This window comes from Eulemur rufifrons, chromosome 16 (assembly GCF_041146395.1).
Source record: "Eulemur rufifrons isolate Redbay chromosome 16, OSU_ERuf_1, whole genome shotgun sequence".
Lineage (NCBI taxonomy): Eukaryota > Metazoa > Chordata > Mammalia > Primates > Lemuridae > Eulemur > Eulemur rufifrons.
Window position 1 is genome coordinate 48,799,866 of NC_090998.1, and position 21,383 is coordinate 48,821,248.

Below are 21,383 nucleotides of genomic sequence, written 5' to 3' on the forward strand. Positions count from 1 at the left end.
GGAAGGGGGACGTTTTCACCAAATTGATTTTGGTCCCTGTGCTCATCACCCACCCCCACCACTCCTTGGACCCTCAAGACAGGAGGCCTGAAGGATGATGGATGGGAGATGCTCTCAAGCTGTCAAGACTATAGAATCAGGAGCTGCAGAATGGAACACAGGGACTGCCACAGTCTACATGGAACAGCAGCCGTGGGACAGAGCCTTGTCCTCTCCACCCAGGGGAAGCACACACGCCTACCTTCTTGCCTTCTCCATATATAAGGGGGAACTTCAAGTCCTCATCCTCAATGGTTTTGTACGCCCTGTAGGGGGATAAACAACATTTTTAAAAAAGGTTTGCACTCCATTAGCGACCCATTAACCTGACACAGGCCGCTAGGGACTTCATTTTTCACACGACCCCATCCACTCACCACACAGCCTACCTCCTTTATATAGAGTTATTCTCCCTACAGAATTGTGTGTATTTTACCAAACCAGAAAATATCAAGTCTTTATGTGCTTGAAGAGAGAAAAAATAGGCCGGGCGCAGTGGCTCACACCTGTAATCCTAGCACTCTGGGAGGCCAAGGCGGGCGGATCATTTGAGCTCAGGAGTTCGAGACCAGCCTGAGCAAGAGCGAGATCCAATCTTTACTAAAAAAATAGAAAGAAATTAGCTGGACAACTAAAAATATATAGAAAAAATTAGCTGGGCATGGTGGCGCATGCCTGTAGTACCACCTACTTGGGAGGCTGAGGCAGAAGGATTGCTTGAGCCCAGGAGTTTGAGGTTGCTGTGAGCTAGGCTGACACCATGGCACTCTAGCCCAGGCAACAGAGCAAGACTCTGTCTCAAAAAAAAAAAAAAAAAGGGGAGAAAATAAGTTGGCATATGCATAATTACTGAGAATGGGAGAGGGATTCTGCCTTCAGTGTCTGGGCAATAATGAAGTGACTCAGCAAACAGCAACTAGATTCACATCATTAGTCCAAAATTGTGGGAAACAGATCTCAGAGATGGAGTGTGAAACTGCTCCAAGACCCAGTTCTCACCTTCAGGGGTTGTTTGCACCAAAGCAGCCTTGCACTGGGATGGCTAGTGAAGGAATCGAAGGAATCGTTAGAGCCTGTTTGACCTCAGTATGATATTCAAGGTTGGCAAAGAAAAGAAAATTCTTTGTTTCACAATAACTTTAAAACGACCACTCGACACACAGAAAGAAAATCCAATTTATGCTTCAATGGTTTATTCCAGACATGATTGTTCGGATGCCACTGCCTACACAGCTGAGGCTGGCAAGGTTAAGGGGAGAGAGCAAATGAAGCCCCTGTCCTGCAATTTTGCTCATAAGCCAGTTAAAAACCAAACAAGCAAACAAACATGGTGCCTGAGTATTAGCGGCATCATCCTAACTAAGCACGTAGCTTCATCTTTTTCAGTCTCAGTTTCTTCATCTATAAAATGAGGATGCTGCACAGGACACAAAGAGGTTAGTGCAGAGCCTGCACTTAGCAAGAGCCCAACAGTGGCAGCTGTTACTAATATTTAGCAGATAACCAACACTTGGCATACCAATTCCCCTTTCTGCAAAATGGGGCTAGCACTGCTTGTTCACCACTTCGAAGAAATTATTAGGAAGACTACGTAAAAGATGGGGTGGCTTCTGCTGGATTAGGTGCTAGAAGTAGATGCTTCTCTAAAATAATGTCTCCTGCGTATATGGAAAAAACTCATTTAAGAAATGGCCTGTCAGTCCTGAATACACCTAGGCAACTTGGGAGTGAACTTGGAATCAAACTTATGGAAGCTCCTGATATATAAAAGAATGCAACCCAATTTAAAAAGTGTGCAACCCCAATGTAAAGCAGGTACATCCTTAGGGAGTTATCTGAGTAAGTTTTTCTTCCCAGGGGCTAGAGAATCAGTGAAGTTTTGGCACCAGATGTGCCTGAGCTAGAGCTCAGCACTGCTTTCTGCATAGCCCTGGGATGTGCTCTCTGGCCCTCAGGATCCTCATCAATCAAGTAGGGCAAAAACTGGGGCTCATTCATGGAATTGTTGCAAGGATTAAAATGGGGTAATGAATGTGAAGAGCTTAAGAAGTACTTAGCACAGTGCCTGGCACATGCTGAGACCTCAATAAATGCTAGGTGTTTCTGCTACCGCTGCTAAGCAAGCCCAGAGGTATTCTAGGAATTGAATTTTCAAAATAGGAACTGTTCTATTTCCTTCCCCCAAATCTACCAAATTAACATGAAGTGGAAATAGCCACTTTGATGTTGTATATACTCACATAAACTATTTTAAACACTGTGGTATGCAAGTCACTTGGGGAACAAATAAAGCTATCATTAGAACACAGCCCCAGCCTGGGGACTGAGTGAGTTTGTAGACCAGTGGTTCTCAACCCTGGCTGCATATTGAATCATCTGGCTGCACATTGAAAACATCCCAGTGCCCAGGCCACATCTCAGAGCAAATAAATCAGAATCTCTGGGGGTGGGACTCAGGATTTTTTAAAACCCTTCCAGATGATTCCAACGTGCAGCCAAGGTTGAGCTCCACCGCTATAGATCAAATGTCAACTAACTAATATTCAAAGTGAGTTATACAATAAGCATAAGCCCCTTGTCGGCTTGACCCTTAAGATGACAGGCTACATGATTCAAGGTAGAGGAGGCAAATGGCCTGAGAAAGGCCCCGAAACAGCATGAACAGGGCTTGGGGACCCCCATGTGGAGCAGGAAATGTGGAGAGCGAGAAGACAGGCCCAGAGAAGAGGCGGCGGTGGAGAGAGGGGCACAGGAGCCTGAAATTAAACAGAGGCAGAAGGCAGCAGCTCTAGTAGCAATGACTGGAAATTACTCAGAGCCCATGAACGATAGGCTGAGAGCACTCTTAACAGGCTCGAAAAGGTAGTGAGAAAACTGCTCTCTGACTCCACCACAAGCCCAGGTAACCAAATTCTCATGGGGCAGAGAATTTCAGGAGCATGACATCCACATTCCCACAGCTCTGAAAGACACACACGCAGAGTTGTCACCCACAGGACCAAGCCCCAATTGCACATTTTAGTATTATATTTTAGTTTCTGTTTCTTTATCTTCAGGAACAACAAAAAATTAGAAATAGAAATGACAACCATGGAAAAGGAAGGTTTATTCTGTCCTGCCAATGTTGGTTTTCAATGAAATATGAGCCCTCCTTCCCCACCAAATGACAAGGGGAATAACTATAAACAAAGAGAGAAAGAACAATACCCTCTCCCTTTCCATCTTTCTGATCATATAAAGGTCATGCATAGTTAGAAAGTCTTGAGTTATAAAGTATAAAATACAGTATCCAAAAGTTAAAACTGGCAATTTGATTAGAGTCTGTATAAATTAATGATAGCTGACAGTAATTATAGCAGCTATGATTTACCAAGCAGCTTCTACATGCCAGACACTGGGCTTGGTGCTTACAATGTCTAAAATCTCTCAAAGACCCTGCAGTGCCCTGTCTTACAGATGAAGGAACTGAGGCACAAAGAGGTTAAGTTACTTTCCTAAGATATCAAGCTAGTGGCCCTAAAATCGGACTCAGACGTTTCCAGAAAACATGCCAAAGAAATGTGATATCAGGGCTCAGCTGTGGGAATTTTTCATTCTCGTCAAAGAGTCTGAAATGAGACCATTATTTCACCCACTGCTCATTGGGTGACCAGCAAATATTTGATGAAGAAAAGGGGACTTCCGGCAAAAGACCAAGGGGAATTTTCTGTGTGAGGGGCAAAAAGAACAAAAGGTGATCATGGGGGAAGAAAACCAGTGGCTGCTCTACTGCTCTGGGTCAACAGGGAAGAGCAGGAAGTCAGCAGAAGGGAAGGTCCTGGCTTTTGGACTTGCCACTGCTTCCCAGGTCATCTCACCTGTGACCACAGGGACAATCAAGCCTCTCCCACAGAGAACAGACCTCCCTCAAACCTGTCCTCACAGTTTGAGGGGGCCACCCCAGTTCCTGCCTGCGTAGAAAGCCTGTCTGCTGTTCTATGTTACAGTCGCCGTCTGGGCTGCAGGCCTGCGTTTATGCTTCCAGCTCGTCTTTGGCTTCCAGCTTTCTCATTTGGAGGCGGCAAGCGTGTAAGAGGGAGGCTGAAGCTTGACAGCTCTAAGACCTGCAGGTACTTTGGATTTGAGATTAATAGAGAATGTCTAGGCAAAAACTCCTTTACACCAGATCCTAAGATTTTTGAAATCTGGATTAAATTCTTAAAACATAACCCCCCAAACAGATTACTTACTTGTTTTATAATAATGTAACTGACCAGAGATTATATTCAAATAATTACTTGTTACAAGATAACAAAACTGAAAGGCTTAGGAAAGATTTTTAGAATAGCTCTCATTTGGGGTCAATTCCTTTATGAATATTTATGAGGCTAGTTGACAAAAGGATAAGATGAGGAGAAAAAGGAATGCTAAATTCTTGGCTCTCCTGAACTCAGAGGCATTTTCCTCAGAAGTTCCCTTTAAACTTTTTTTTTTAAAGTAATAATTTCAATTGTAACGTAGATTGTGCAATGCTGCAAAGACAAGCCACTATTGCTGTGGACCTACTGGAAGCAGTCAGCATTGGATGGGACTGAAAAGCCACTAGGTCAGCTGTACCCCAAGTGTGTAGCCCACCTCTCATTGGGTGACCAGCAAACATCTGATGCCTGGCCTCTGCTGCATGGACTGCCATAGACAGTCATTGTCCTAGAAATTTAATGTCAGCCCGTTCCGCTGGAGAACAGCTCTGGGAAATTCTTTCTTCAATTGGTGTGTTTGATCCATCCTCTGGTAAAACATAAAATAAATCCAGACTCTCTTCTGCTTGAGAGCTCTGCAAACATTTGAAAAGAGCTATCTCAACGTTTCCTTTTCCCTAGTTATTCCAGCTGTTCTTCACGGGGCCTGGAGGGGCCATCCCTAACCACTCAAGGCACCATCACTCAACAAATATTTATTAACTGAGCACCAAACTCTGCGGGATTTCTAGTTTGCCAGTGTCCTCAAAGAATGGCACTTGGAACTGAGAACACTTACGATGTCGTCCAAATAAGAATGAGATTATGACTTCTTTTGATTTGGACCCTGCACTTTTTAAAAATTGGCGAAGCTTCTATTTGCATTATGGGCAAGCACACACGTGTCTGTGAATGTGTGTTTTAGCCCGTTTTAGCTCTGGGGCTATCTGTGAAGCATATATTTAAACTGAGTGAAAACAAACAAATGAAAAATCCCAACGAAAAACAAACAAACCAAAACAGCCCCCATCCACAAGCAAAAAGGCCCGAGGATTTCTGGCTCACAGCCGCCTCTGGTTTACACTGGCACGGTGGATGTTTACGCTGAATGGAGGACTCCACTGCCCTTATTAATTTTATCTTTCTAGATTCAGTCCATTGTTCCAGCCCACCGAGAGCTTTCCAAATTCAGATCCTTCCATCCAAAATATCAGCTCTCCTTCTACGCTGTGTCATGTTACATGTGATAAGCAATCTTGCCATCTTCATACAGGTCACTAGAAAAAATGCTAAGCGGAACCAAACCATTAGAGACCTTCCTGCAGGCCAAGCTAACCAGACAAGGGGTGAGTCAACATTCCTTGGAAGCATGTGGGGGAAAGGTTGTGCAATTCAAAAAGTCATATTCAGCATAATTCTGTCTCATGAAAGTGAAGCATCTATCAATTTCCTTTTAATACAGACAACAGACTGTCAAAAGCTTCCCTCTCTCACTCCCTCGTTGTGTGTGGCTCTCAGGCCAATGCCCCTCCTTGGCCCTGCTATTCTAATTACCTTCTGGCTACGCTTGTTCTAGATCTAGCCTCCACTCTCACATCTTTTTGAGACCTTTCTTGCTAGCAGCCTAGAATTCCTCACCCTCTTGATTTGCTAGTAACACAACAGGGACTGAGCATTTTGTCTGTTAACATGCCAAATACCATCATTGCTACCTTTAAAACAAATTCAGAGTCAGAAGTTTTCAACACCTCCCCTACTGCCGGAGTCCAAGCACCGTCTTGTCTTGTCTTGTCTTGCCTACGTTACGGGGCTTGCCTCACTGGGCTTCTGGGCAGTAATCTAGGCAAGAGACGGTGGTGCTAGGATAACGTCCCGAGGGTGAGTGCAGTGAGAATGCTCAACACAGTTCAGATTTGCCCCTTACCTCTGTTCTCAGAGCAATGAGAGTAATTATTTTAAAATGTCAGACCACATCATTGTGCTCCTCAAACCTGCCGGTGGCTTTCCTATTATGCGCTACTCAAATGGCCTTCTTTGGCATTGCTCCCCTCTCCCAAAATTCCTGCCTCCCTTTCCTGCTTTATATTTCTCCATTGCATCTACCTCCACCTGACAAAGTACTTTCCTTCCTTCTTATGTTTATTTTCTCTACTGCTCTCTTAGGCCCCTTAAGTTCCGTGAGGACGGAGATTTTTGTTTGCCAACTGTGGTATCTCCGGTACCTAGAAAAGTTCCCTACATATATAATGGATCTCCAATAACTATTTGATTAAGTGAGCAAATTAATGAATACTGCCTTTCCCAAGCAGAGGCTTTATTTTGTCCTTATGTATTTTCTTGTTCTATACATATTTACAAAACAAAAGCCAAGAGCCTTCTTGTTCTCTTTGGCTGCTTTCTAAGTGGCGTGTGCTGTTCCAGCTGATGTTCACTCACAAGCCCGTCCCTTCCTTGCCTCTGCCCTGGGGGCTCTGTGCTGCCCTTTGCAGTCTCGGACAGACTTTCCGAACAGCTGAACTGGAGAGGTCCCTGTGCAGCCGTGCTGATGTCCTTTCACCCTTCCGACGAGTATCAATTATAGGACTTCTCCACCAAGAACACACTGGTTTTGTAACTTTCATCAGGAAAATCTTTGCTCACACTGTCCTGGCTGGGAGGCCTGCTAGCAAATCTCTTTTAATCCACAAATATCACTCTTCAGATAAAGTTCACCACTGGCTTCCAATCATCTTAAAATATAATCCAATGAGGAGGCTGGCCACGATCTGGTCTCTGCACGCTCCACGATCTTCCATCGCCCTGCTACGCTTTCCTAACACTGGCTTTCTTCTTCAACACGCTGCAGGGCCTGGTTGTTCCCTCTGCCTGGGCCGCTCTTCCTCTGGATGCTGCCAGGCTGCCTCTCGGCGGGGTGTGGAAAGTCCTCCTCTGGCGACCCATCCACACTCAGGTGCTCCCTGCTCTTGCTCACCCTGCTCCAGGGCCTCACGGCGCTCCCGCCACACCATCTGAAATGACTTCATTTCTTGATTTGTTTACTTGTTTACATTCTGCCCCCACTCCTGACACTAGCTCCGTGAAGGCAGGGGCTTTGTGCTCATCTGCTGCTCTGTCCTCCTGCCTACCACCGTGAAAGCAGAAACAGACACCAGCTCGATGGATGGATACATGACTGAAGGCTGGCACTTGTCCCCCAGCACGAGAGTTTCCTGCTAAAGATATACCCCATTCATTTAGCCTCAATAGCAAGCTTTTCTACAGCTGAAATTCAGGGCTAAGTCCTATCAGCAATACCTGTGACTTTTATTTACCTCTTTGCACTAACATTTCAGCTTCCCTTTTATTAGTAATAGGTATTGATGGTTAGAAAGTTATAAAAGACACCACTTATGATCCTCCTGCCCATTCCCTTCTCCAGCTATTTCCCAAGTCCCACCTAAGAATGGTAGTTTTTTGTCACAGCTGTTTTCCGGCATAAACGGCGTTGCCAAGATCATTTTCTAACACAGTTTAAAGGCAAGTGTCCCACTTTAGAAAGTTCTTCCTAGTCTTTGCAGGATCCCTTCGTTCCTGGGAAGAGCCCTCACTCTGATTTTGTAACCCACAGGCCAGGAACCCAGAGTCCATACTTTGGCATCATCCACTTCCCATGGTCTCCCTTCCCTAAGTCATGACCTTTAAGTAGAAAGAGGGTCAGAAATATCACTTTTTTCCTAAGTCTTAATTTCCTTAGCAAAACTTCAAAGTCATTTAGAAGGAACACGATCCCTTCTGGGGGAAATAACAGGACCCTCATCCTCCCTCCGGGGACCGTGCAATCTCGACAATGCACTTGTGCGGTTCCAGTGACACAAACCAGTGAGTCACATTCTTCCACTCACCCCTCGACATTGCCTTGGATGCCTCACCTCCCTGGGGATCTTCCTTCCTGGACTCTCTGTTCCCTCCTGGCAGGGCCCACTGCGGTACTAAAGCACACCAGGCTCTGGTTTGAAGCCCCATCTCAATCCCCATGTGAACTAGCGGTGTGGACTTGGGAGGGTCCCGCAGACCTCACTGACTGTGCTTCTTTAGCTGGATACTCCGTAGGGTGGTTCAAGGATGAAGTGCAACTATGTCTGGGAAAGTCCTTTGGGAAGGATGGGTGGATTTAGCCCTAAGTTGTGGCTATTAAGGTCTTAGGAGCCTCATTCTTTCTCCAGCATAGATGTAGAGCTTAGATGACGGGCCGCCACAGGCAGGAAGAGACAGCACGTCCCCACGGAGGCCACCCCAATGCATACTTTTTCTACAGTTGCTGATATCGAAGCATGAAGGAGAGCACCTGAGCAACTTTATCCAGAACAGTTCATCATTCCGCTCTGAAGTGAAGACTCAGGGACTCAGAGCTAATAATCCAAAGGCGGTAGAGTTAATTTGAAACAGTCATAAAAGGAGACCTTTTCCCCTTAGCTGGGAGCTCAGTGCCCTCTAGGAGGGAGGGAAAAACCACAGGCAGTCTTGTTTTTCTTATGGCAGAAACCAAGTCCTAGCCCACAGAGGCACATTCCACAGGGGCCGAGCAGGTTGGATGGAGGGTGGTGGGCAGCAGCGTCTGGGTCTTGGGTCCCCGCTCCTGCCTTCCTGTAACAAGATCTCAGGAGCAGCTTGAATCCCAGGAGGCCCAGCATAAAACACCACCCAGGCCTGTCTGGTCAGGAACCAACACATGCCTGGAGCCCAAATGCTACTCATGGCTTTTAAGAGCTTGGCATGACCCCAATTATGCAATTCTGGAATCCACAGAGGCTCTCCCCTAACTCCCCTCTGCCCACACCCACACTCCTCAGACCTTCCTGGAAAAAGCCATGCAGGGCTGGCAACCCACCTCGTGCTTCCTTTTTTCTGCCAGTCATCTGTGTTTCCAAAGGAATCAGGCCCACACAGCCTGACCACAGGGCTCGGTGAGTAGAGGCTGCTTCCTGCTCCTCCGGGCGGCTCCAGCAGGCAGCCACCTCGCCCCACCGACTGCATAAGACACTCTGTCGTGTGTGTTTCCTTTGACACAACACAGGAAGGTTTTTATATTTGATCAGGTCAAATGGCATTTATAAATGTCATCTTTTAAGAGTCCTATTTCCTGGTTTCTAAGAGTCACGGTTAAAAAAATTCTCAGAAACTTCTTAAATTTGCCTGTGGATGGAACCTTAGTGGGCTGGAAAGATGGAGCCAAACTGTCAGGGAGAGTGAATCCGAGGTAAGCTCAACGAGGTCGGGCTCGAGTCAGAGTTGTGGAGTGAGAGGATGAGTCCCCAGGGTGAGTCTGCAGAGGCTGAGAAACATCCTATCCCCAGCAGGAAGTTTTGGGGTTTGGAAGTATCCTTTATGATGCTTTGGGGCAGGCCCAACATCTCTGCCACAGGCTCGCCATTGTATAGCAGGCTTTAGTTGGTGGTAAATCTAAGTTTTCAGGGTCACATTTTGACTCGTTGGGTTCCTAAATTTATGTTCTGGGAATTATTTTCAACATCTCAATTATATGATCCATGGGAAAGTTCCTCTGTGGGGCAGAGGCTCTCCAAACAAATGCTACCTTGTTTTCTTTCTTTGGTCCTTGAAGTGTCCTTTCAATTATTAATAGTTAAAGCCTATAGGCCCTAAGCCATGAACAAGTTGATACACTTCTGCTAATACAGTGCACCAGCTGGATTCAGGCACAAATAGTATGCTTGAGTTGTAAGAGTGTGATTAATACTCGGTGATAAATTGAAGAGGGCTGGCAGCAGCAGAGCTTGTGCGCTTTTGGCTACCTGTGATGAAAGAAACCACCTCTTCATCTCCTTAGCTACATGAAAGGCCGCTGGCCTTTTCTCCAGGAAAACTTTCCATAATAGGGCAAAAGCTCTGGTCCCTGACATCGCAGTTACCTTTGAGGGAATCCCTGAAAGGGATCGGCAGGGCTGACCTACAGTCTCTCCTCCTTCTGTTAGTGCACCTAAGCCAGATCCCACCTGGAGTTCTGGGAGCAGTCACCATCCCTCTCTTTTGGCTTCAAGACCCCTCTTTGCACCAGGCCTATGGGTGACAGCAAGAGGCAAAAGAGCTTGCTCTCATTTTACTGACCTATGTTCTCTGGGAGAGACGACCAGGTTAGAGCAGAGGTTTTGCACTTTGGGACCAGTGGTAAGAAATCTTGTTAACCCAGTGTACACACAAACATGTCTCAAACAAAGATATTTACCCTTATCATGTGATGTACACTTGATATTTTCTTTCTATCCTGCGCTATTTAATTTGTTTAAAATGCTTATCTCCATACACTAAGTTGATTTCACAATCCTGCTAATGAGTCCATGCCCACAGTTGAAAAAGTTTGGATAGAAGAACAGAAGCTGCTCTTAGTAGCTTCCAAATTAGGAGCTCAGGCTTTGATCAGATAAAAGCAATGGGTTCTACTGGATTCGTTTGCCGATATTTACCAAGCACCTATTAGGTGCCAGGTGCTGACACAGGTGCTGGGACTAGGGAGTTAAATAAAGTAAAAGTCATTTCTTGACTCACAGGCTCAACTGTAGCAGCAGAAAAGGATTTGCATAGAAGAAATCCTTTGAATCAGTCTTTTAAAAAGTATGATCGTGTACATGCAAAACAGAACCAAATATATTTGAGGATAAAACATTCTGAATTACTCTTAAGGAAATTCCAGATTTGGAAATTATTTCTGATTCAGTGTTTACTTGCTGTTGCATTAGCAGTTGGCCAGGAGAGCTTCACATTCTAATCAATAACATTTAGCTCTCCCTAGGGATATGAATCAGAAACCTTTACTTTATGAGCACACAAATATGGAGTGATTTCAGCTTTCTCAGGGACCATTCATTCTGAAACAAACATGAATTTCATTGACATTGCCTTTCTATCATATGAGACCCAGTCAATATATACAAATCAGGAGATGATCGAAATTGACCTCATAGCTGCCAATGGCAGGGAGAAAACAGCAAATAGATTCCTAGCTACAAAGAGGATTTCTACTGCACAAGCCAGTTCCTGTGTCGGCTCCTGCAGCCCTCCCTCACAAAGCTTGTCCCACTCTGGTCATACAGATATTTGTATCATGGAACACTGAGTCCTGCAGGATCCCATGGGTAAGTTAAAACTTGCCCTTAACCATGTTTCTCTGTCTACCTCTGACAAGCTATGAATACCACAAAATGGCATGATATGCAAAAGAATGTTTAATGACTAATCCTCTTCCTCAGATTAAACCGTAAAAAGTTTTACAGTGGTCAGTCACACAGAAGTTAAATCATACCACATTCTTAGACTTTTTTCTGCTCTTAATATGGCAGATGTACAAGGTCACTGGAGAGTTAGGCTTAACCCGAGGTTTGGCTTTCAAATTGTTCAGGCCCAATAAATTAAGACTCCAAATCTTCAAACTTAGGTGCCCAGCTTTCCACAAGGTGACCCAAGGCAACCTAGAGGATTAGGTAAACTGGGGGTGGGGTGGGTGTCATTTACTGAAGATGAGCAGGAATGAAAAACCATCCCATTAAATGCCCTGGGAAGCATGGTCTCCTGACCTACCCCCCATATTTATACTGTGTATGGAGCCTGGACTACCCGGGTCATGTGCGCTCACATCAATAAGGAAGAAGAGAGGCCATCCACTGCTAGTCCAGTCTACCGGCCCCTTTGGAACACCATCATTGGCTCACTTCAGGTAGTCAAAGATATGCCCAAGTAACAGTAAGGATATGATAGCCAAGGGCGAAGACTTCCAATGCCCCAGAGATCACGAACGTGTTATAGAGTCCAGCGTGACCAGCACTCTGCAAGCTGTTGTTCATATCCATTGTGGGCTGCTCAATGTCTAAGGTTGCCCAACGTCAATGTTTAAGGATGTATAGGAATCACCTGGGTGCTTTTAAAAATGCAGATTCCAGAACCTCAAGGATTCTGATTCAGCAGGTGCAGTAGAGCCTGTAATGTGTTTAATAATCACCCCAGATGATGTGGGTCAACCTTCCTCTATCAGAATTGAAATCGTCCATTTTCAGGCCTGTCCTCACACAGACTGTCAGCACCATGAGGGCAGGAACTATTTTACTCTTCGTTTATCTCCATTGCCAACACAACACCTGGTTCACCAAATGAATAATAGTTGAAACTGATCGCCCCACAGAGATGAAGCCTTGTGCCTTGTCCTTTGAGGTACAGAGCGTGATGTGTATCCTTTGAATTACCTTGGGAGACCCACAAGGCCGATTCGGTTCTAAGAGAATCTGAACCTAGAATTTGGCAGAGTATCATTGCCTTTGCCAGGGCAACAAGGTAAAGAACAAAAAGTGAATGAGCTACTCTCTACCCTCCATCCCTCATGAGCCTTCTGGAGCTTTCCTTAGGCTCTGATCACAGCAAAGGAGAGAGACAGTTGATGATAACACACTGGCCCTTGAGATACCCCTGGCAGCCTTTCCAGTTCTTACAGAGAGATTTTTTTTCAGTTCTTCAGCAAGGAATAGACACAAAACCGCACCCTTTCCCTGAACAAGTCCTTGTTTGACTCATCTGAAGATGAGAAGACCGTGGTGGTAGATGAGATCTTTCAGAATTTGGAGTGGTGGGTCTTTAGCTCTCGTGTGTGGATTCCTGGGTAAGCCCAGGTGCAAGGATTTTAAACCAGCACCTTGGCTAACTCTGATGAATATGCCCCCAGACCATAGAGGGTTAGCACCTTTATGGGACTGTCACCTTGAAACCAGCAATACCAATTCCCTACTTTGAAACCTGGTGAGCAGAGAAAAGGAATAAAACTTCATCAAAATCTGGTGAGAGTGAAATATTATACTGGTAGAGTATCGGTTTGACACAGGAAAATGTCTCCTTGGCAGGCTTGTACAGTACCTGGAAAAATTCGAAGGAGTGCTGTAGCAACTACTCAGGAACTTGCTTAAAAATAGGATGCTATAAATAGGCTGAGTATTGCCCCATATGGCCTTCTGAACATACTGTCAGCTCTGTATTTCTGCCCTGCTGTATGTCATTTCCATACTTTACAGAGGGGTAGAGCTCTTAATTATGTTAGCTATTGCCTTCCTTAGCATGGCAAAGTTCCCCATGAGATGACTCCAATCTACTCACCTAGTTTAATGGTTCGCTTCACTGCCCACCACTGTTCTACATACCCTCTCACTTCCTCCTAAATGTCACTTATGTGAGGCGCCCACCAGGACTGTTATCTAGCTGATATAAACCAATATAGCTGTACATGGAGGGTTAAAACATTGACATACTTTCATGCTGGTTGGCAAATAATGACTATCCCAAGCTCCCTGAATGCCCCCATCTGCTGCTTTATATGCCCTCCCCTGGAGTCCCCATGCTGTAACAGTGAATAAAGGGTTAATGCCTGGCACAGCAGGGGGGCTTCTAGGACCCTGCTGCAACCCAGCTGGAGCCTGTTCCTCCCTGCTGACTGTCAAAATATTTTGAATATTACCTCTGGCTTCCTCATTCCCCAAACACACTTCTGCTTGTGCTGTGTGTGCCTTTTGCTCAGAATCTCTTTCCCGCCAACCCTCTTGAAACCCCTCTCAGATCTCTGATTCAAACACAATCTTCTCCAAGAAGTCTTCCCCTCTCAAAAACAACCACTCCCTCTACCACAGCCATAGGGCTTTTCTTTAAAGCCTTCTATATAACTCCTATATTTTGTCTTGCTTTAGTTATTTATGCACATGTTCCAACAAATCTACTTCCCCTACTGCTGAGATTATAAGAATAGATTTAAATGAAAAATGGTGTTGTTCAATAAATTTCCAGACAGCCAGTCCTGGGCCTCCTGGCAATCTCTTTGAGACTAACACGGTTCTATCTGATAAGATCCCTTCCTATGTGAGGACATGCTTTGGAGCTTGGTGTTCAGCATCTTGGATATGGAAGGCAGGCTGCAAAGACACATTAAAAGGTCCAGCATCTGGGACCCAGAAGGCAGTTAGGAAGTCAGTGTGCAGAGCAAAACAAAGCCCCAAAATAAAAAACACCCTTATCAAGTAGTGCCCAGGGACAGAGGAGCAGGCACAAGGCTTCTTAGCTGTATCAATGTTCCCTTCTCACTGTTGAGAGCCCTACCTCTTTTGTGCCGAGCCTGTCTGCACCTGCTATGCGTGGGACAGATCTGCCTGCCAGGCAGGGGTGCCCAGCACACCCTACCTGACTTCAGTCTCTTGCTTCTTTAAATGGCCTTCCTTTTTCTTTTTGGTTTCTAGCTTCTCATTACTTTGGGAAACAAGCATTTCAATACTTAATAGATTGTAAACCCTGAGCCAGCACCAATTCTTGCTGATCCTTCTACTCTCCATAATATCTAATGATTACAGTATTAGATACTCATCTAGCATTTATTACATGCCAGGCTTTGTTTAGTACACTTGACTATACTAACTCATGATGTCCTAACTATTATTGGCCCCATTTTACAAATAGGGAAACTGAGGCTGAGAATGGCAACACAATTTGTCCAAGCCACACAGGTAGGGACTGACCTAGCCAGGCAGTCTGGTTCCACTGTCCCTGTTCTTAACTACTACTTGATGTCTAAGATACAGCAGATATACAATAAAGGTTTGCCAAATATAAAAAGACTGTTCCTGGGGGCTTCTTAGACAAAAAGACCTTGGCTATTTTAACAAGGATTTTTGCAAGCACTTGACATCCCAAAACTTCCCCAGATGACCTGGAGCCTTGTTAACACCACGTACGGACTGTACACCCCTAAACACCACTCACGAGGGAAAAGCGGCAGATATGTTCTGCTTAGGGGCATGTGAATGGGTACAGATAAATACTGTGAGCGTTCAAAGGGTTTGAGGGGGGAGCAAAGGCTTGGAAATACTTTGGCCACTTTAGGATAATAAACTTTCACTTGCTGAAGCGGAGAGAGGGGTGTGTGTGAGTGCATCCGTGCGTGCATTGCGTGCGTGTGTGGGGTGAGTGGGCGATCAATAGTGAGTCAGCTGGTGGGGTATCTCTTTTCTTTCTCCTCCCTGTGGTCTGACAAAGCCTGTCTGTGCTGGCTTGCAACCATTTGTAAAGACCCCATAGCTCCCACTGGCCTCCCGCGCAGGAGGAGGGCAGGGAGCAGGGAGTCATTCATCACTGTCAGGAGATGTGCTGCACGCAGCAGGGCCGGCCTTCTTCCCTGCTGCTCCTGCAGCCAGAGCTGCAAATCTTGAAAAGATGCAGAACATGCAAATTGCAAATAACCATTCATCATCTTGGCTCTGGGAGCGCTGGGAGAGGCCCCTCCCCAGGTGGGGCCAACCGATTCTGACTTCAGCTCTAGCCCCCACCGGAATTTAGGACTTTTGGGGTGCCTAATCCCTGCCCCAGTCAATCCCTAACCTGAATAATCTACTGAGGTCTGGGGTTAAAATTCTCTGCAATGATAATCAAGCCACCCCCCTTTCTTTACAAAGTCAGATTTTCAGATTGCTTTCAGCAATCAGACTGCTACTAAGGTGGCCCATAATCATTAAATTATGAAAATACAAGTTGCTGGGAGGAAATGAATACCAGGTTTCACTAGGGAAAGGCCTGCTTTCTTGTGAAGTAATTATAAAATTAAAATGTGATATTTCTCTGGTGAGTCTAAAAAGCCTCCCAGTGAGGCCTGTGGCATAATAGTAACATAACAGGGTTGGCACTGGGGGTACTGGGGGGGGGGGTGGACTGAGAAATCCTTCTGTGCCCCCAAAATGCCAGAGATATCTGTAGTAAATTTCCAAAGATTGGGTTAAAAGTGATTAAAGGCAAAAAGAGGGAAAAGTACAGTTTGAATTTTTCAATTACTCTTTAAAACTCAAGAATCAAGCTGTTAGAAAATGCAGGCTTTCCAAGGAAGACGAACAATGCTGAGCTAATTAGACCCACAGGCATGGCCAACATATAAATTCAGGCCCCAAAGAGGGACACTGTCCCTTTAAAAACTGCCTGGAGATCAGTGGCAAAGCTAATGAGGAGTGTCAGTTGGGGCTGCTTTATTAGGTGGTCCTCCGGAGGATAGAGCCCGGGGTTTCTGTAACAGGGCTTCTGTGTTTGATTCAATAAATCAATTTATATTAAATGCGGGTGCAGCTCTGGAGTTGGCCTCATAAAGCATTCTGTGGCATTTCTCAATCTGCTCATCCACTTCCTTGTCAGCCTGCTTGAACGCGCCGTCAGAGGGCATTGAGAAGCGCAATAAAGAATAAGCCAGAAGCTGCATCTGTAATATTTGTAAACCCTGACCCAGCAGCTCCAGACCACGCTTGGAGCTGCCTCCAGTGAGTTTCTCTCTCCAGAAAATCTTCTGACTGTGGGTAAGAAGCCCAGTGCTGCTGAGCTGTGCCTCTTGTCCCCGAGCTGGGCTCCAGGCTGCAGACTGAGTACAGAGGTCGCCCCAAACACGATGGAAAGGGTTGGAAGTAAAGTGGCTTTTAAATTAGATCCTCAGGGCCTGAAATACTCTCCAAGAAGTCAAAGGAAAAGAGGAACAAAAGTGCCAGCGGCTGGTACCCGTCCAGGAAGTGGCAGGGAGAAGGCCGCTGGGACGATCCTGCTGGGGTGGACGCTGGAGAGTTGCTCCTAAGCACAAAGGTGACAGCCCCGAAGTTCTGCAAAGGGGAGTGAAGCCCATCCCCCAGCGGACCCAGAGTCTGGCCATGGCGAGACCAGAGGCCGAGAGTGGTGTACAGCATTCCCTGGCTATACTTCCCCTGTCAGCACTTGTCTTTTTAAAAAACTCTTTGCTGTTGGGATGTTCAGTTACAAACAGCTCTTCGTACCATGCTCCGTCCCACCCACACTGCACTCTGCACCGTCCTGTAGAACTGTCTGTGATGACAGAAATGTTCTCTGTACCGTTCAGTTCAGTAGCCACCAGCCACATGTGGCTACTGAGCAATTGAGATGTGGCTAGTGTGACCTGAGAGATAAATTTTTAACATTACTTAATTTTAACTAATTTAAATGGCCACATGTGGCTCATGGTTACTATGCTTGAGAGAACAGAGAATGAAAAAGGTTTCTTTTGCCTTAATAAAAAGTAGTGAGAGCAGAAAGGAGAAGATGATGGTTGACTCCACTCTGTTCCCAGTGGAAAATCCCCTGATTTGCTCATAGTTTTTTTCAAAGGGGAATAAGGAGGGGAAAATTATCCTGATGCATCATCAAATTAGGACCATAAAAAGTTAAGGGCTGTGAGGGACAAAAACAAAAGGTTGCCATCTCTGGAATCTTTCTAATGGATTCTGTCTTTTCCAGAAGCTCTGAAAAGCAGAGAAAAACTTACCCCCCACCAGACACAGAGGTTAGCAGCAACGGGCAAAAGGAAGTATTTTACGAGTGACAGACCTAGGCCAGGATTTGCCCAAGGTCCCAGAGCCTTAGCAGAGCAAAGTGCCCAAGGAGCCTGTCCCCCAAAGCAGTCCTCTCATTACTAAGTAAACCATCTCAAGTTACCAGTCCACTCTGTCCCCTAAAATAAGACCATCATAAATGTTAGAAAGGCTTTGCTTAAAGAAAGAATTCTGGCGTCCTTCGCTCATAACCAGAACCATCTGGAAGCAATCTCGAATTCACACGATGGACTTTTTTTCTTTGGCCCTTGCTCTCTCTACAAATCCCATCAGCCCAGGAACAGCTGCCACAGAACCTGGCCTGGCGCCAGGCGTGAAGTTACACATGACCCCCTCCCACACACATGTCCTCCTGGGCCCTGGCTTGCTCATCACCCCATGTGGCTGGACACAGAGCATGCAGAACACTGATCCTACAAGAGAGGGTGAAATCCCCAGCAGTCACAGGACTGGAGACCTGGCACCGCAAAGCCAGCTGTGAGAAACCCCGTTTCCCCTCGGTGACAGAGACACTCGCCAGTAAATCACGGCCCGAGACAGCTCTGAGGGCCCCGGGTCAGGACACAGAGCTCTCAGGATGACACAATGCCAGCTACAGTGTGCATCCTGCACTAGCAGCTCGGCACAAAGGGCTGGGGAGGAGGGGCCCCGGCTTGGGGATATTCTGGCATCAGGACCAATGACACCAGGCACAGAAGGTGAGAGCCAAGCGAGTGACAGGGAGAGCAAGGGAAGGCCACGTCAGGGACCAACTCAGCCAGGGGGCACTGGGAAGAGAAAGGCTTTGTAAATCAAGCCACCCTGCAAACTATCTGATGGGGGTGGGGTGGGGGGGGGGGAGAGCCAGGGAAGAGACCAATTTCATTATGAAGGTCCTGGTGACAATAACCTTTTGTCCTTGAAACAATTTGGGCCTGCCAAGCTGCCCCACAGTCTCTGAGAAAGCAGGAGGCTGGGAGAGAAAGGATCCCCCTCGGAGGGAACAGACTCATGCTTAATCATGAGACAGGCTTCCCAGAGCTGACCTTCCCTCCCATACTTCCCGCTGCAGGCACAACACAGAACGCCGGCACCACACTCCTCTGAGGAGAGCAGCCCATTTTCCTAAGCTCAGGAGATTGGGTCCTTTTGGGATCTTCCCCACCATCGCCATCCCCAAATCACACAGACTCTTATCGACAAGTGTGAAACATCCCAGTTTAATTTGACCCATAGTCTACCAGGTCAGACTGGGAACTAGAAAAGTTACTGTCTCAGCAGCTCCTAAAATGCTTCATTCCATCCTCTTGTCTCCTAAAAGACTGTCAAAGACACACCAATCCTGGTGGACAGAGGTCCCCTGCTTAAATTTACATCATAGCTTGAAACTGCATAATTATGTCTAAACTTACCCTGGAGAAAAGTTGACTGGAGCATTGTATCTGAAAGAGCCTCCAACAAAGAGTCAAAAACTTGGATTCTGGTTCTTATTCTGAAACTTTTGCATCGGTGGAAGCTGAGCAAACTGCCTAATGCCTTTAGCCTCAATTTGCTCAGCTGTGAAATGGGAACGGGGGGAGCCACTGCACATCTGGCAGTTCTGCGCAGCTGTGAACAGCACGCACTCTGAAGCTATGCTGCCTGCACTCAGATCACACCTCCTCGTAACTAGTTAAGCAACCTTGAGCAACGTAGCCCCCGTGCCTCAGTTTCCTCATCTGTAAAAGGTACCTAGTTCATAGGCGCGTTAAGAGTTAAATATGAGGACTTAGGTAAGGCTCTCATTCCAGTGCCTGTCTCTTAGCTCTCCCAGTAACTGTCAGCTAGCCCCATGACCATCACGATTAGTTGGGGACAAGGAAGAAAATAAGATTTCCACAGCAAGGCATTTACCATGAAGATTAAACAGCTTTTATTTGTTAGAAGGATTCAGAGAAATGAGTTCACGGCCAAGGCTACTTCTGAAGCCAAGAAACATAAAGGAGGGACGAGGTATGGACTTGTTTCCATCCTTGAGCATGACACATTCCAAATGTTCACCAGTGCACTAGTTATAGAACCTTGAGTTACTTAGTCAACCGATTCTTACAACTTGGTAGTAATTTAAGGCTTTCACGGGAAAAGAAATAGGCCATAGATCCTCACCTCCCTTTCTACAGAATTAATTTTCCAGCCTTTCTCTTTCTATAGACAACGACAAAAGGCAGCAAATTGTGTTCGCACTTTTGTAAAGGCTGTTAGATCCAAGGCTTTCTGTGAGAGGGCAAAACATTTTTAAAAGGAATTTATTAAATTTGGGGAAGGGGGTTTACGCAGACAGTGGTCTAAATTGGTTTTAAACCTCCCAAGTTCTTCTAACAAAAGACGTAAAGGGCTTTCCTTCTCCTTAAGTCCCACTTTCAAAGCAAAAGTAAGAACTTTTTCCTACCTAGGAAATGCACAAAAATGTACATAAATCTGCTTGTAGCCAATGTTGTGAGCCAACAGCCATGTTGGGAATTAGTCTGAAAACAAATCAGCAAATCATGTCTGACTGAAGCCATTCTCAGTCGTGGCTCCTTAATTATTTACTACCTTCTGTGAAGTTCCATACAATTAAAAATAGCCCATTTGTGGACTACTTCTCTGGCTAGGATCAAGCTAATGGGGCAGGGCGGGCTGGGGAGAGCGAGAGAGCACGCATGCAAGAGAGTAACTGTGTGCATACACAGTGGGATGTAATCTAGTCTCCAAACTTACCTCCATTTACAAAAATTATAAAACAGTGGCAATCTTTAAGCATTTATTAAATGGAAAAATGTACAAGCCACTACCAAAAACAAAAAAACTGAGTTTCAAGGGATTGGAGAAGAAAACATAAACTAACCCAATCAAGGGTTCTGCTTACAAAGAGATGTTTGAGTGGAAACTTTATAGCCTTGGAAAGCATCTTGCCCATGAAAGAGGGGAGGCCTATTATCTCATTAGGAGTGTTTTCCAAAGTTAGAAATGATAAAGTTGTTCTCTCCCCACCCGGGCATTGATACTAAGTATCTGCAACAAAGATACTTTTCCTTATGACAAAATCCTAGGCACAATATTTACATTTGTTTTGACTGCTTAGATCTAATTTGCCTTTCTGGCACAGAAAGAACATCCAAACAGCCTTGTCTCAAGCGCAGCATTTCTCAAATGCAAACTCCTCGTTCCCACCCTCTCACCCACTGTCCACAACATCGACCTGCCCCTACCCCATGTCTGCTACACCTTGTTTCTTCCTTTCAGCCAATACAGAATCGCCACCTGTCTACTATGTGTCAGACACAGGACCTGGTGTCCTTCTCAAGGAGCTTATAGCTGAGTTGAAGAGACATATTTAAATAGGTAATTGCAGTCATTGTTGATTTATCCCTTGGCTTAACTCACTTAGTTTCTTATTCCTTCCCTTTTCTTCTGTTTTCTGCTTCCATCCCTCTACTTACATCTTGAAACCTCACACAAATATTTCTATGATAGTTTTCTTATAGGTACCTCAATCTGCTTTCTCTCTTGGTCCAGTCTCCTTAAAATTTCTCTTAGGCTAGCCTTTCAAAAACATTGCTTTCGTTTAATTCTTCTCAGGAATATACAAGGACAACTGACAGCCTCCCACAGTCGACCTAAAGTTCTCTGTCTGTCTTGTCATACCCCTTACCATGCCGCTTCAGTGCCAACTCGGTCTGTTTTCCATAGTCTCTCCTCTTCTACTTGGCCATTTTCCTTGCTTTTAGATCTACTCTTTTGTTTA

At 45.6% G+C, this 21,383-nt stretch overlaps 1 protein-coding gene across 1 annotated transcript in view; it reads right to left on the reverse strand.

Annotated features, from left to right (window-relative positions):
* PPM1H (protein phosphatase, Mg2+/Mn2+ dependent 1H) overlaps positions 1–21,383 on the reverse strand; it is a 235,427-nt gene that overhangs the window by 33,462 nt on the left and 180,582 nt on the right. Inside the window, exon 7 of the mRNA XM_069490674.1 lies at positions 242–305. Coding sequence (XP_069346775.1) covers positions 242–305 — 64 coding nt within the window. The remainder of the gene's footprint in view (positions 1–241; positions 306–21,383) is intronic.